General features: G+C 43.3%; 1 protein-coding gene across 3 annotated transcripts in view; it reads right to left on the bottom strand.

Annotated features, from left to right (window-relative positions):
* LOC129702125 (rho GTPase-activating protein 6-like) overlaps positions 1-14,506 on the bottom strand; it is a 179,533-nt gene that overhangs the window by 74,946 nt on the left and 90,081 nt on the right. For all 3 annotated transcript variants that reach the window (XM_055643712.1, XM_055643714.1, XM_055643713.1), the window contains exon 2: positions 194-350. In XM_055643712.1, coding sequence (XP_055499687.1) covers positions 194-350 — 157 coding nt within the window. The remainder of the gene's footprint in view (positions 1-193; positions 351-14,506) is intronic.

Here is a 14,506-nt window from a genome sequence, read left to right as displayed (position 1 = left end):
GCTGTGCTATTATGCAAATGCTGTGCTGTATTATTAAGTGCATTAAAATATTATTTTTTGGATGATTCATAGAATGCATATGGCCAAAATATTCTTCATGAATTTAAACAGGTCATATAATCTGTAGCTTCTTAGTAGATTCATTTTAGTTCACAATAAGAAGTACAGGCAAAAACGTTGGCATTGGTCGTACCTTTGGGGATGGTAATCTGACAGCCAAGATCTTTCCCATGCAGGTGGTAGAACGCCACATCCTGAAGTCTCGCTCGCTCTAGTTCGGAGAGGCTCTGAATGGGAACAGGCTGCAGTGTGACATTCTGTCCAAACATTGTGTTCCAAGTGAAATCACCCTGCGAAAATAAAACCAAATATAGGTATCAAATAGAAAAAAATGAAACAGCTTTGAGAGGGACATAAATCTGCCTTTTCTCATCATGGCAGTAAGTTGATGGAACATGATTGATTAAAGTGGGCAGAGACTAAAGTGGAGAGTTAACACTGCGTAGACCAGTTGGGTCAAATGACTCACTTCTGTGCCATGAACTCTTGAATGTCGTTAAATTAAAGGTCCTGAACCTAATCATCACCTATCCATGTTCTCCAGAGATGCTGCCTGACCGGCTGAGTTACTACAGCACTTTGTGTCTTTTTTTTAATGTATAGCAGCATCTATCAGATTCAGATTCAGATTCAGATTCAACTTTAATTGTCATTGCCAGTGTACAGTACAGAGACAACAAAATGCACTTAGCATCTCCCTGGAAGAGCGACATAGCATATGATTTGAATAAATATTTACATTAGCGTATATACAGACATAGTGTTTTTCCTGTGGGAGGAGTGTCCGGGGGGTTGGGGGGGGGTGATTGGCAGTCACCGAGGTACGTTGTTGAGTAGAGTGACAGCCGCCGGGAAGAAGCTGTTCCTGGACCTGCTGGTCCGGCAACGGAGAGACCTGTAGCGCCTCCCGGATGGTAGGAGGGTAAACAGTCCATGGTTGGGGTGAGAGCAGTCCTTGGCGATGCTGAGCGCCCTCCGCAGACAACGCTTGCTTTGGACAGACTCAATGGAGGGGAGCGAGGAACCGGTGATGCGTTGGGCAATTTTCACCACCCTCTGCAAGGCCTTCCGGTCGGAGACAGAGCAGTTTCCATACCATACTGTGATGCAGTTGGTAAGGATGCTCTCGATGGTGCAGCGGTAGAAGTTCACCTGGATCTGAGGAGACAGATGGACCTTCTTCAGTCTCCTCAGGAAGAAGAGACGCTGGTGAGCCTTCTTGATCAGAGTTGAGGTATTGTGGGTCCAAGAGAGGTCATCGGAGATGTTAACACCCAGGAACCTGAAGCTAGAAACACGTTCCACCTCCATCCCGTTAATGTGGATGGGGGTGTGCGTGCCGCCCCTGGACTTCCTGAAGTCTACAATGAGCTCCTTGGTCTTCTTGGTTCCTTGTTCCATCGTTCCTTGTTTCTACATTCTGAATATATCCAATGATACCCATGTATGGGAACGCATAATACAAACAAACCTCATGTGCATTGAGTCATAGATAGACAATAGATCATAGGTTGATAGATCAAGGATGGCACTTCGCATTTCTGTCAGGTTTTGCTAATTACTGATTTGCTTTGCTTCAGGATGAGAGAGGAAAGTAGTTTTTATTTTCTCCCAAATCAATATATTTGGAAACTATTGTTCACTGCAATAAAAATAAATTGCTTAATATAAAAATGAAAGCATAATCTTCCCGTCCAAAGAAAATGGTACCGTCGAGCAAAGATTGACAGACAAATTCAAACCATGTAAAAGATGCATCAGAAAAACAAGCATTCCTAACTAAAACAAAAACAAAGATTTACTTAGAATATTACACACGTACAGAAATTGAATTGATCAGTCGCCTTTCTTAGTACAAGTTGAGGTTTATCCTTTACATAGAAACATAGAAAATAGGTGCAGGAGTAGGCTATTCGGCCCTTCGAGCCTGCACCGTCATTCAATATGATCATGGCTGATCATCCAACTCAGTATCCTGTACCTGCCTTCTCTCCATACCCCCTGATCCCTTTAGCCACAAGGGCCACATCTAACTCCCTCTTAAATATAGCCAATGAACTGGCCTCAACTACCTTCTGTGGCAGAGGGTGGTGAATCTGTGCAATTCTATGCCGCAGAAGGCTGTAGAGGCAAAGTCAGTGGATATATTTAAGGCAGAGATATATACATTCTTGATTAATACGGGTGTTAGAGTTTACGGGGAGAAGGAGAATGGGGTTAGGAAAGAGAGATAGATCGGCCATGATTGAATGACATAGACTTGATGGGCTGAATGGCCAGGAGTTAAAATTGGCATGTAGTAAAGGTAATGCTGTGGTTGTTATGGGAGATTTTAACATGCAGGTAGACTGGGAAAATCAGGTTGGTACTGGACCCCAAGAAAGGGACTTTGCAGAGTGCCTTTGTGATGGAGCCGACCAGGGAGAAGGCAATTCTGGATTTAGTGTTATGTAATGAACCGAATTTGATAAAGGACATCAAGGTTAATGAGGCATTAGGAGGTAGTGATCATAATATGGTCAGGTTTAATCTACAATTGGAGAGGGAGAAGGGTAGATTGGAGGTGTCAGAGTTACAGTTGAATAAAGGGGACTATAATAATAATAATAATGCATTTTTTTTGCTGGCGCCTTTCTGGACACTCAAGGACATAAAATCATAATACATTTATCAATATTAAAATCAAGTTGATTAAAAACAAAAAACAAAAAAAAACAAAAAATACACAAAACATTTTAAGTCATTAAAATCAGGGTGAACATGGTGAAAGTTATGTCGGGTATGCTAATCTAAACAGGTGTATTTTGAGTTGTGATTTGAATTGATCGATAGTGTCCAGGTGACGGATGGGAGGTGGGAGAGTGTTCCAGAGACATGGGGCAGCGCAGCTGAAGGCTCTGGCACCCATGGTGCTGAGTCTAAATGTGGGGACAGTTAAAATTGCAGCTGAGGAGGAACGAAGTGACCGGGAAGGAGTGTATGGTAGCAGCAGGTCACAGAGGTATCGGGGAGCAAGGTGGTGTAGGGCTTTGAAGGTCAGCAGTAAAATCTTGTAGTTAATCCGGTGGTGCACAGGGAGCCAGTGGAGCTGAGTGAGGATGGGTGTGATGTGGTCCGATGATCTGGTGCGGGTGATGATCCGGGCTGCAGAGTTCTGAATGCATTGGAGGCGATGAAGAAGTTTATTGGAGGTGCAAGTGAGGAGGGCGTTGCAGTAATCGATGCGGGATGTGACCAGAGCGTGGATGAGGACTTTTGTATTGTCTTTGGAGAGGGAGGGGCGGAGTCTGGAGATGTTGCGGAGATGAAAGTATGCAGAGCGTGTGATATTGCTGATGTGGGGGCCAAAGGAAAGTGTACTGTCCAGAATGACGCCGAGACTTTTGACATGGGAGGAGGTGGGTATGGGTGAGCCATCAACTGAAATGGTGAACGGGTGGGTTTTGGAGAGTGTGGACTTTGAGCCAATTAGCATGATTTCTGTTTTATTTCCATTGAGTTTTAGAAGGTTGAGTGACATCCAGTTGCTGATAGCTTGAAGACAGGTGGTGAGGGCAGTTGGGGGAAGGGAGGTGTTTGGTTTTGTGGAGAGGTAAAGTTGTGTATCATCGGCGTAGCAGTGAAAATTGATTCCAAAATGACGGAGAATATTGCCAAGAGGTTGAATATAGATGATAAAAAGCAGTGGCCCCAGCACCGATCCCTGAGGAATTCCCCATGGGTGACTGTGGCAGTTGTGGATGTGACTATTTCCCTGGATGAACTGTTTTCTGTCGTGTAGATAGGACCTGAACCAAAGTAGTGCATTGTTGTTGATGCCGGTGGCAGATAGACGTTCCAGAAGAATTGGGTGGGAGATGGTGTCAAAGGCTGCTGTGAGGTCGAGGAGGATCAGGATGGATAAGTGACCGATGTCAGCTGCGAGAAGGAGATCATTTGTAATTTTTACCAAGGCTGTTTCAGTGCTGTGATTGTGGCGAAAACCGGACTGAAATGGTTCATAGAGGTTATTGTTTTGAAGGTGGACTTGAAGTTATGTCGTTACTGTCCTTTCCAGATGTTTAGTGATGAATGGGAGGTTGGAGATGGGGCGGTAGTTATTTGGATTGTTTGGATCAGAACCTGTTTTTTTAGAATCAGGGTGACAGAAGCTGTTTTGAGAGATGTAGGGACAGTAGCAGTTGATAGGGAGGAGTTAATTATGGCCGTTATGATGGGTGAGATAGAGGGCAGACAGGATTTAACCAGGACAGTAGGGATGGGATCAAGCAAGCAGGAGGAGTTCTTGGACTTGGTGATGAGTTTAGTTATTTCTTCGACTGTTGGAAGCTGGAAAGTAGATAGGGTGGAGAGTGGGGAGTCCAGTGTGGAAGTCCAGGGTGGGCTGTTGTGAACAGAAGCTGAGAAAGAGTTCAATTGGTGATGAATGCTGGTGATTTTGGCACTGAAGACGTCCAAAAACGTATTACATTGAGCAGTGGAGGTGAGGTGATTCGAGGTTTCAGGCTTAAGTAGTTTGTTGACAGTGGAGAATAAAGTCAGAGTGTTATTTTCACTGTTGTTGATGATGTTGTAGTAGTAGGAGGATTTAGCAGCAGTCAGGGCATTTTTATTTGAGAGAAGATGATCTGTATGCATTTGGTGGTGAATAGTTAGTCCAGTTTTCTTTGTAAGTCTCTCCAGACGCCGGCCCACCATTTTCATATGGCGGAGTTCAGGAGTGTACCACGGAGATGACCTGCTAAAAGAGACTGTACGGGTTTTCAGAGGAGCCAAGGAGTTTAATGAGTGGGATAAACAGTCATTGTAGTGATCAACCAGGTTAGCAATGCAGAGTGGGGAAAAAGTAGGATGAAGAGAGTTACTGATTAGTCTGTTGAGTTCCACTTGATTAATGTTTTTCAGATTATGGAAGGATATGGTGCGCTTCAGATTGCGTTTAGGGAGTGGCAGATTAATATCAAAAAGGACAGTTTTATGGTCTGAAATGGGAAGCTCTGTAGATTTAAGATTGTATTATGTCACTCCAGAGCAACAGACTAAATCTAAAATATGGCCTTTATTATGGGTTGGGAAATCGATGTACTGAGTGAGGCCAAAACTATCCAGAACAGAAATAAAATCTTTAGTAAAGGTGTCAGTATGTTTATCTAAATGAATATTGAAATCACCCATTAAAATGACATTGGGGGACATGGCACATAGGTCAGATAAAATAGCAGTGAGTTCGCTAATAAAAACTGTAGAAGGCTTTGGAGGACGATAGATAGACACTATGAGGGTGGGTGCACACCCATGTAGTTGAGCAGTCAGGATTTCGAACGAGAATGGCTCTGTGACTGAGACTGACGAGATCTTGAGATTCTCGCGATAGAGCAGTGCAAGACCCCCTCCTCTCCCGGAAGCGCGGGGTTTGCAGATGTAAACAAACTATGGCTTGGTTGAGGTGGAGATAATCAATAGGCTGTTGCCAAGTCTCAGTAAGACACAGAAAGTCAAGTTTTGAATCCGAAATGAAGTCCGAGGTGAGAGGGGCTTTGTTGGAGAGAGATCTGACATTGAAGAGTGCAAATTTGGATCCATTTGAGGGAACGGTGGGGTCAGCTAGCAGAGGAGCTAACACACTGTGGTCAGCAGCTCGACCCGTTTTGTGTGGTTTCCGAGGACCTGTGGACCAAAAGGAGCTGATGGAGTTGGAGTTATTGTTGGAGAAGTTCCTGCGGGATACACGGTGGATGTATCTTGGTCGACAGAGAATGTCTCGATGGCTGAGGAGGCAGGAAGGAAGCCCGGAGTGGAATCAACGCTGGTGGAGTTCTGCTGTCGAATAGGATAGCTGTGGGGTGGCTGTCCTGCTTTTCATCTGCGGTGAAAAGCAGGACAATCCAAAGCAGCATTTTGCACGTCCACATCTTGCAGCTCCGGTGGTGCTGTGGGCTCGTCTAGATCGGACAGCAGGCTGTGAGACGCTGGCTACCACAGCTGACACAGGTGCTATCAGCAACAGCAGGGTAAGCCAAACGTGATACCGAAAAGAATCAACAAATGCCACAAACAAATGCCACTATGGGTCCATGAGGGAGGAGCTGGCCAAAGTTGACTGGAAAGATACACTAGCAGGAATGAGAGTGGAACAACAATGGCAGGTATTTCTAGGAATGATACAGAAGGTGCAGGATCAGTTCATTCCTAGGAGGAAGAAAGATTCCAAGAGGAGTAAGGGGAAACCGTGGCTGACAAGGGACGTCAGGGACAGTATAAAAATAAAAGAGAAGTAGTACTACTTAGCAAAGATGAGCGGGAAGCCAGAGGATTGGGTAATGTTTAAAGAGCAACAGGAGATAACTAAAAAAAACAATACGGGTAGAAAAGATGAGATACGAAAGTAAGGTAGCCAAGAATATAAAGGAGGATAGTAAAAGCTTCTTTAGGTATGTGAAGAGGAAAAAAATAGTTAAGACCAAAGTTGGACCCTTGAAGACCGAAAAAGGTGAATTTACTATGTGGAACAAGGAAATGGCAGATGAGTTGAACAGGTACTTTCGATGCGTCTTCACTAAGGAGGACACAAACAATCTTCCTGATATAGTTGTGGCCAGAGGATCTGGGGTGCATTGGTTATAATTTTCCAATGTTCTATAGACTCAGGATCAGTTCCTATGGATTGGAGTGTAGCTAATGTTATCCCACTTTTTAAGAAAGGTGGGAGAGAGAAAATAGAGAATTATAGACCAGTTAGCCTGACATCGTGGTGGGGAAGATGCTGGAGTCAATTATAAAAGATGAAATAACCACACATTTAGATAGCAGTAACAGGATCGGTCCGAGTTAGCATGGATTTACGAAGGGGAAATCATGCTTGACATCTACTGGAATTTTTTGAGGATGTAACCAGGAAAATGGACCAGGGAGAGTCAGTGGATGTAGTGTACCTGGACTTTCAGAAAGCATTTGATAAGGTCCCACATAAGAGAATAGTGGGCAAACTTAGGGCACATGGTATTGGGGGTAGAGTGTAGGCATGGATAGAAAATTGGTTGGCAGGCAGGAAACAAAGAGTAGGGATTAACGGGTCCCTTTCAGAATGGCAGGCAGTGACTAGTGGGGTACCGCAAGGCTTGGTGCTGGGACCGCAGCTATTTACAATATACATCAATGATTTGGATGAAAGGATTCAAAGTAACATTAGCAAATTTGCAGATGACACAAAGCTGGGTGGCAGTGTGAACTGTGAGGATGATGCTATGAGAATGCAGGGTGACTTGGACTGGTTGGGGGAGTTGGCAGATGCAGTTTAATGTGGATAAGTGTGAGATTATCCACTTTGGTATCAAAAACAGGAAGGCAGATTACAATCTAAATGGCGTCAACTATCACTTATGGCTTCATAACCTGAAATTGTGCAATTGTAAAATTAGGCTTGGCACTTCCGGACATGATCTATGTTAGCACATCCGATATTGTTCTGGTACCAGATATAGACCCAAGATTATCACTGTTGAGATAAAATAAACATTTCCACAGATACTGACATAAACTAGATCAGAAAACATTAATCTATATCTGTTACGAAATGGCCTCAAAATTGGCAACTAACAAAATACCCAGAAATTCCTAACTTTCACATAGATGCAACCTGCACAGTACTTCCCAATCTATTTATGAATCTATTTTGAGCATTGTAACTTCATAACTGTTTTGTGCATCCACAATTGCAGACTTTTTATATCATGCTCCTCTGAACAACGTGATGTGATCTTGACCGCAATGATCGGGTTGCATCTTAGAGTGGCAAAGCACAGAATACCATGTGGGAAGCCATGGGCATTAATATGGACATATAATAATTTCCTTCACCTCATGGTATCAATTATGCAACTGGTCTCTGGCCATGGGTGCAGTTTCCCTATGGTCTGACCAACTTTCCAATGATCAGTGCAAGGATGACTGAGCACTTTCTTCCTCCTCCTCTTGCTCCTGCAGCTCTTCAGCTGATGGCTCATGGCCTCAGGTCTGCCATATAATCCTCCTCTAGCGTAGCTGCAATCTTTGGATTGTTGGGTTCTGCAGCCTTACCACACAAGAACAAAGCCACTGCACTTCCTGGGTGTCTACTGCACATCACTGATGGATTGAAGCATAATCTCAGTTTCAAAAGATCAGTGAAATGTTCCAGGAACATTTCTAGTGCTAGAACCTCGTAAGCACTAATTCTAGTGCTGAGAAGGTTCAGCAGCTGTATCGGTGCTTAAAATTGGTATCAGGAACAGAGGAGTAGATGGGAGGCCTTGTAACCCAGGATCCATCTCTTTGGACAGCACTGGCCATGGAAAACATCTGGCACCTCAGACTCTCTGAGGACATATGCATTATGTCTATTTGTGTCCATGTCCAGAATGGAGCAGCTGGGCTTGTACACTCTGGAGTTTAGAAGGATGAGAGGATATCGAGGATATTTCAAACATATAAGATTGTTAAGGGCTTGGACACACTAGAGGCAGGAAACATGTTTCCGATGTTGGGGGAGTCCAGAACCAGGGGCCACAGTTTAAGAATAAGGAGTAAGCCATTGAGAACGGAGACGAGGAAACACTTTTTCTCACAGAGAGTGGTGAGTGTGGAATTCTCTGCCTCAGAGGGTGGCAGAGGCAGGTTCTCTGGATGCTTTCAAGAGAGAGCTAGATAGGGCTCTTAAAAATAGCGGAGTCAGGGGATATGGGGAGAAGGCAGGAACGGGGTACTGATTGGGGATGATTATGGACCAAATGGCCTGCACCTGCCCCTATTGTCTATTGTCTATTGTCATTTGCCAGAAACATGCCATTTACTGGCAGGAAAGTGGTCGACAATCACCTGAACATTGGACATTCGGACACCTTTTCTGCTGAGGAAAATATCTAAGTTATTAAAAGAAATCCTAATGGGCAAATGAGTGGAAAACCATCACTGAGATATGTGAAATAATCACAAATGCAAAGAAATTCCAAAACACTCCAATATGTAAATATACAATATGCTCCTTGTGGTACTTTCATGAACAGTAAATTTCTCGGCTACAAGTAAAAGCTTTGGTTTATGCTGATAGTGTAAATGTTGATGTTGTTTAGTTGTGTGACTGACATGTATCAGTTGTATTGCATACCTGGGCCAGTTTTTCAATAATTTCACCCATGACTGGTCATGCGTACAATTTATTCTTTCGTGTGTAATTCCATTTGCGCCTCAGTAGTAACATCACCGGCAGCACTCCAATGCTGGATTACATTTCTAGGCTGTGAATGACAGTCATGCAACTTTCCAGGTTAGCAATTGTCCCATTATACTGGAGATGAACACTTCAACCCATCCAGAGATTTAGCACATGGCTTGGAGGAAATATGAGATTATCTTGCCTCTGTACTCCACTGATCATTTCGTAATATAGAAATCCCTTCAGGCATCTTCAGAGGAATATCGTTATGGAATTCAAAATCTTCTTACCTCAGAATAGAATCTTACCTCAGATACAGTCTCCACAGAGAAAGAGGCCATTTGGCCGACCGAGACCATGTCGACCAGCAATCACCCCCTACACTACCACTATCCTACACACTAGGGACAATTTACAATTTTTTACCAAAGCCAATTAACCTACAAACCTGCGCGTCTTTGGAGTGTGGGAGGAAACCCACGCGATCACAGGGAGAAGGTACAAATTACGTAGAGACAGCACCCTTAGTCAGGATCGAAACCGGGATCCTGCTGCTGGTCCACTTGCCGTCTCTAAAGAATAGAGCAATACTGTTTCTACTTCTGGGTGTGTCAGTGAATATTGCTGTTGTATATGTGTGTTAATACATTGCATGGTACTTAACAGTTAATTACCACAATAACAGACAGGCAGGATACAGGAAACAGTGAGGTTTGTGGCCATCTTGCAAAGAGGGAAACAGACTGCTGAGTAAGCACAAGGCAGTGCTTTCAAGACAGGTGTTGGTTTAGGCTTATTATTATTATTACTACGTGTACCGAGGTACAGTCAAAAGCTTTGTTTTGGATGTTAATTAAATCAATGCAAACATGGGAGAATCCATGCCAACCAATATCTCTGCTATGGAAAGTGACAGTGGAAATTTCCACACCAAATTTCAAACTACCATTCAGAAAAATGATTAGAAAAGAGCACAAATTATGTGATGTGGTGCGACACCTACACCACAAGTCCAACTGACCTGGAGTAGTGCCCGACTGTGCAGATACTGCTGATCATATGGGGAGACATGAAGCTGGCTGATCTATTTTTTCCTCTCAACTCCACTCTCCTGCTTTCTCCCCGTAACATTTGACACCCTTACTAATCAAGTATCCGCTTTAAAATTGCCAAATGACTTGGCCTCCACAGCCATCTGCACAAGTTCATCACCTTTTGGCAAAATAAATTCTTCCTCATCTCCATTCTAAAGATATGTCCTTTTATTCTGAGGCTGTGCCCTCTGATCCTGGACTCCCCCACTACTGGAAACACTCTCTCTGCATCCACTCTTTCTGGGCCTTTCATTATTCCGTTGGCCTTTATTGTTTGGCCCATCAAGTCTATACCAGCTCACAGAACAATTCCATTCCTCCATGGATTACCCCTGTAATAGTCTCTCCCCATTTCCATCAACTCTCCCACCCAGATTATACTATGGCTGATTAATCTATTAACCCACATGCCTTTGAAGTATGGGTGAGATAAGGGCACTGGAGGAAAGCCATACAGTCACAAAAGGGATGTACAAACTCCACAAGGGTAGAACCAGAGGTCAGGATTGAACCAGTGTCACTGGAGTTGTGAGGCAGTAACACTAATAGTTGTGCCTCTGTGCTACCCAAACTACATTTATCTATCTATCTATCTATCTATCTATCTATCTATCTATCTATCTATCTATCTATCTATCTATCTATCTATCTATCTATCTATCTATCTATCTATCTATCTATCTCTAAAACTCTCATCTTGTTTGTTTGTCTTTCCGTCATGACTGAAATTACGGCAAAACGGTACACAATAGCACTATCATTTTTGGATCACCTTGCTCACCATTAGCATGTGGTGTGTTGTATCAAGTTTCGTTCAGATTGATGGTATATTTTATGTTAGTCACATTTTAAACTTTAAAAATTTAACTTTTCACTTAACTTTTCACTGTAAAACATCCAATTTCCCTGCCCATTACAATGTTACAAAGACAGGAAATTGAGTCCTCTGATTTGAAACATTGTAACGGGCAGGGGCAGGGCAAGGGAATTGGATCTTTAAATGTTTAAAAAGAGGGTGAAGAGGAGGGGAAGGGAGTGCAGGGGGATATGGGGAAATGGACCGTACCTGCGCAGTTGGAGGCTAAGGGTGACTGGTGGAATATTGCGTTTTTTGGGGGAATGGGTGACTGGTGAAATATTGCGTTGGGGAACGGGTTGCGTGGGGGGACCAGGCCTCCCCTGTGACAGGGACCCAACGGGTCCCACTTAGTCTAGTTATAGACTAAAAGCCTTTAACTGTAAAAATTACAACACACCAATAGATTACACCATGCTGAAACTAACACAGCAGAGCTATCTAGCAACACCACTCTGTGAACATTGCATTGCAAATCCTTATCATTTTGGGAATCTCAAAAATAACATTTGCTTATCTCATGTAGCACCAATGAAAAGTGTAGAGCACTTTCTAGGCTCATTTGTTTATAACTACATTCTATTCCTTCCTCTATTAAAATGAATACAGTCCTTGAACAAGGCAATAAAATTAAACTGGAAAATCCTCTAATAGTGTTTTTACATGCCATGAAAGGCTATGAATCATGCAATACACCGTTGCAACTTTTGACATACATTCTGCTAAATACTTCAGGAGTCTTCAGTGTGGGCCAGACAACAAAATAATTAATTCAATAAGACAGTGGTTTACCCTATTTCGTTTTGTGTGGAGGTTTAGCCTTCAATGTGCGGATGTTGTCTTCCTCTGTGTATGCGGCTCACTGTCCCCATTATCCAAGACATCAATACATTGCCATTTCCACCTTAAGCCATCTATAGATATTACAAAGGGGCTTAAGCATAGTGGCCCATCACTATGGAGCCCATTGCTCCAGCTAATGTCCTCTATTAACTTTGCACAGCTAATAGTGTTCTCAGCAGCTAGAAGGAACCAACACAGGCAGCATTATTTAATGGGATGAACCACTCCTGAGCCTGGCGATGCTAGTTGCAGGTGGTTCCCTGAGGTTGCAGGTAGTGGAAGGTAAGACCTTCAACGAGCATCGCAACCGGCTTCGACTAAAATAATTACCGATTTTAAAAACGGCAACCTATTTTTAGTCGCGGCCGGTTTTGAATTTTTTGAAATAATCGCCGGAACATAGAAGAAGCGGAAACCACTTTCGACCATTAGGGAGGCTGACAAAAACCTCCGGGAACCGCACTGAAACCTTGGGTGGGGCGCAATGTCTCCAGAGGTTTCCGTTCAGGTTTCCTAAGTGGGCCAGGGGCATTACAGGGCAGATTGTAAGGAAGAAAAAGTGTCTTAAAAGGAAGCAAAAGTGCTGCAGAGGTCAGAAAGCTCTGGCTAACGAGGCCAAGGCCATCTATGTCTGTGATAAATTAGCGGTGATCAAGTGATATTGACTGGGGGAGTACACAGGACCAGGGTGAGCAAATGAGTGTCGAACGTACCACACATGCTAACATATCCTGTATCTGAAGCAAGCCTACTTGTACTTTTTCCTAAATATAACAGAAATAACACATTACAAATATTACAAACATTGATATGTAAAATTATCATGACTTATTTTTGTTTACTTACATTCCAGATCCAAGAAAAAATGAATTGAGATATGTGTAGTGCTAAGGGTATAAAAATGTGGACTGAACAGGGATGTAATGCATAACTGAGATCATACTTAATCTTGCTCTGGCATCAGGCAGAAGTTTGTCTGACAATCATACTCCACCCTCTTTTATGTTTATTGGAAAAGGGTTACGAACTATTGACCTGACACAGCACTTCGCTAATACTTCACAGCTAAATAGATCAAACTGTAACAAATTGGGAATGTGAATTTGGATGCTTTGATCGAGGAATTTGACCAGCAGAATAAAGCAACTAATACAATCTTTGTTCAACAAACTGGTAAATGGACAAAACTATTTCAGACATCACTTCGATTAAACCACCACATCTATTTTTTGGATAGGGCTTCTGTGAAACCCGAACACTACACACAGAACAAAATTATAACAGTTCTTGTGTGTTGTGATCACCTGTATTATTTGCCAAAACCATCTGAGATAAATGAAAAATGAAAATTGCGGGAATTGAAACTTTTCATTAAGTGCTTGCTGGGGCATCAGAGAGGATAGAAATTGGATCAGAAAAAAGAAAATACAACATCATGCAGAAAGCATGCATAAAAAAAAGTGTTTTGCTTGTTTGAACTGTTTACATCCATTTCTGGCAGAAGTGCTTCATACCAAGAGAGTGACGGGGCACTTCCTGTGCTATTCTCCGACTTCTGGTGTCATTTTCTCACACAATTACTTCTTCAATGCGCGCAGCATGCATTTCTAACGTCGATAGAAATTGAATCTAAAAAGTCTCGAATGTATACATTTCACTTTTCAGTCACAGTAAAACAAGCGGTCAGTCATGCAGTAAGTTGAGAAAGATACATGATTGAATGGATCACTGCTGGGACATGGTATTAATCATTGATTCCCCCATGTGTATTTCTCTTGGGCAGCTGGAGCACTGCTAGGAGTCATAATCTCTGTGCACCTCAGTGCAAGAGGCTGCCATCTAACTGGTGCAATGACCCAGCCTCAGCCCATGACCTCGTGGAACTGTGGTTTGACATCGTGGAGCTGTGGTTTGCGGAACTCCTAGCTGCGGGCGGCGCTGACCTCGACATCACGGAGTCCTGGGATCCCTTTGCTGAGGGCCGCCAGTGTGAATCTCCGCCCAGCTCGGCCTGTGGACTTCAGGAGTAGCGGTCTCCGGTAAGAAGTGGCCGATTCGGAAGTCCAAGCCACTGAGGATGTTTTCCCGTTCCGACGTTGGCGTCCATCATCCCTGCGAGAGCGCCTGAACATTGGGCCGCCCGTAGCGGGACGCCCCGACCACGGGTGAACAACAAAGAGGAGGATGACTGAACTTTGTTGCCTTCCCTCACAGTGGGAAACTTTGATTCCGCTGTGTGGGGATGTTTTATGTTAAAGACTATCGTGTTCTGTGTTCTTTCTTTTATTCCTATGGCTGTATGGTGACCACAAATTTCACTGTACCAATTGGTGCATGTGACAATAAATGTGAACTTGAATCTCTTGAATCTTGAATCTTGACCTAATGATTCTCAGGGCACTATCAGACGACTTCGAGCAGACGGTCTCACACATTATTGTAACAATTAATTCTTCAATTCTG

This window comes from Leucoraja erinacea, chromosome 12 (genome assembly GCF_028641065.1).
Source record: "Leucoraja erinacea ecotype New England chromosome 12, Leri_hhj_1, whole genome shotgun sequence".
In the NCBI taxonomy this organism is placed as follows: domain Eukaryota; kingdom Metazoa; phylum Chordata; class Chondrichthyes; order Rajiformes; family Rajidae; genus Leucoraja; species Leucoraja erinaceus.
Note: the sequence above shows the minus strand (reverse complement) of the source record. Positions and strands in the feature narration are given on the sequence as shown.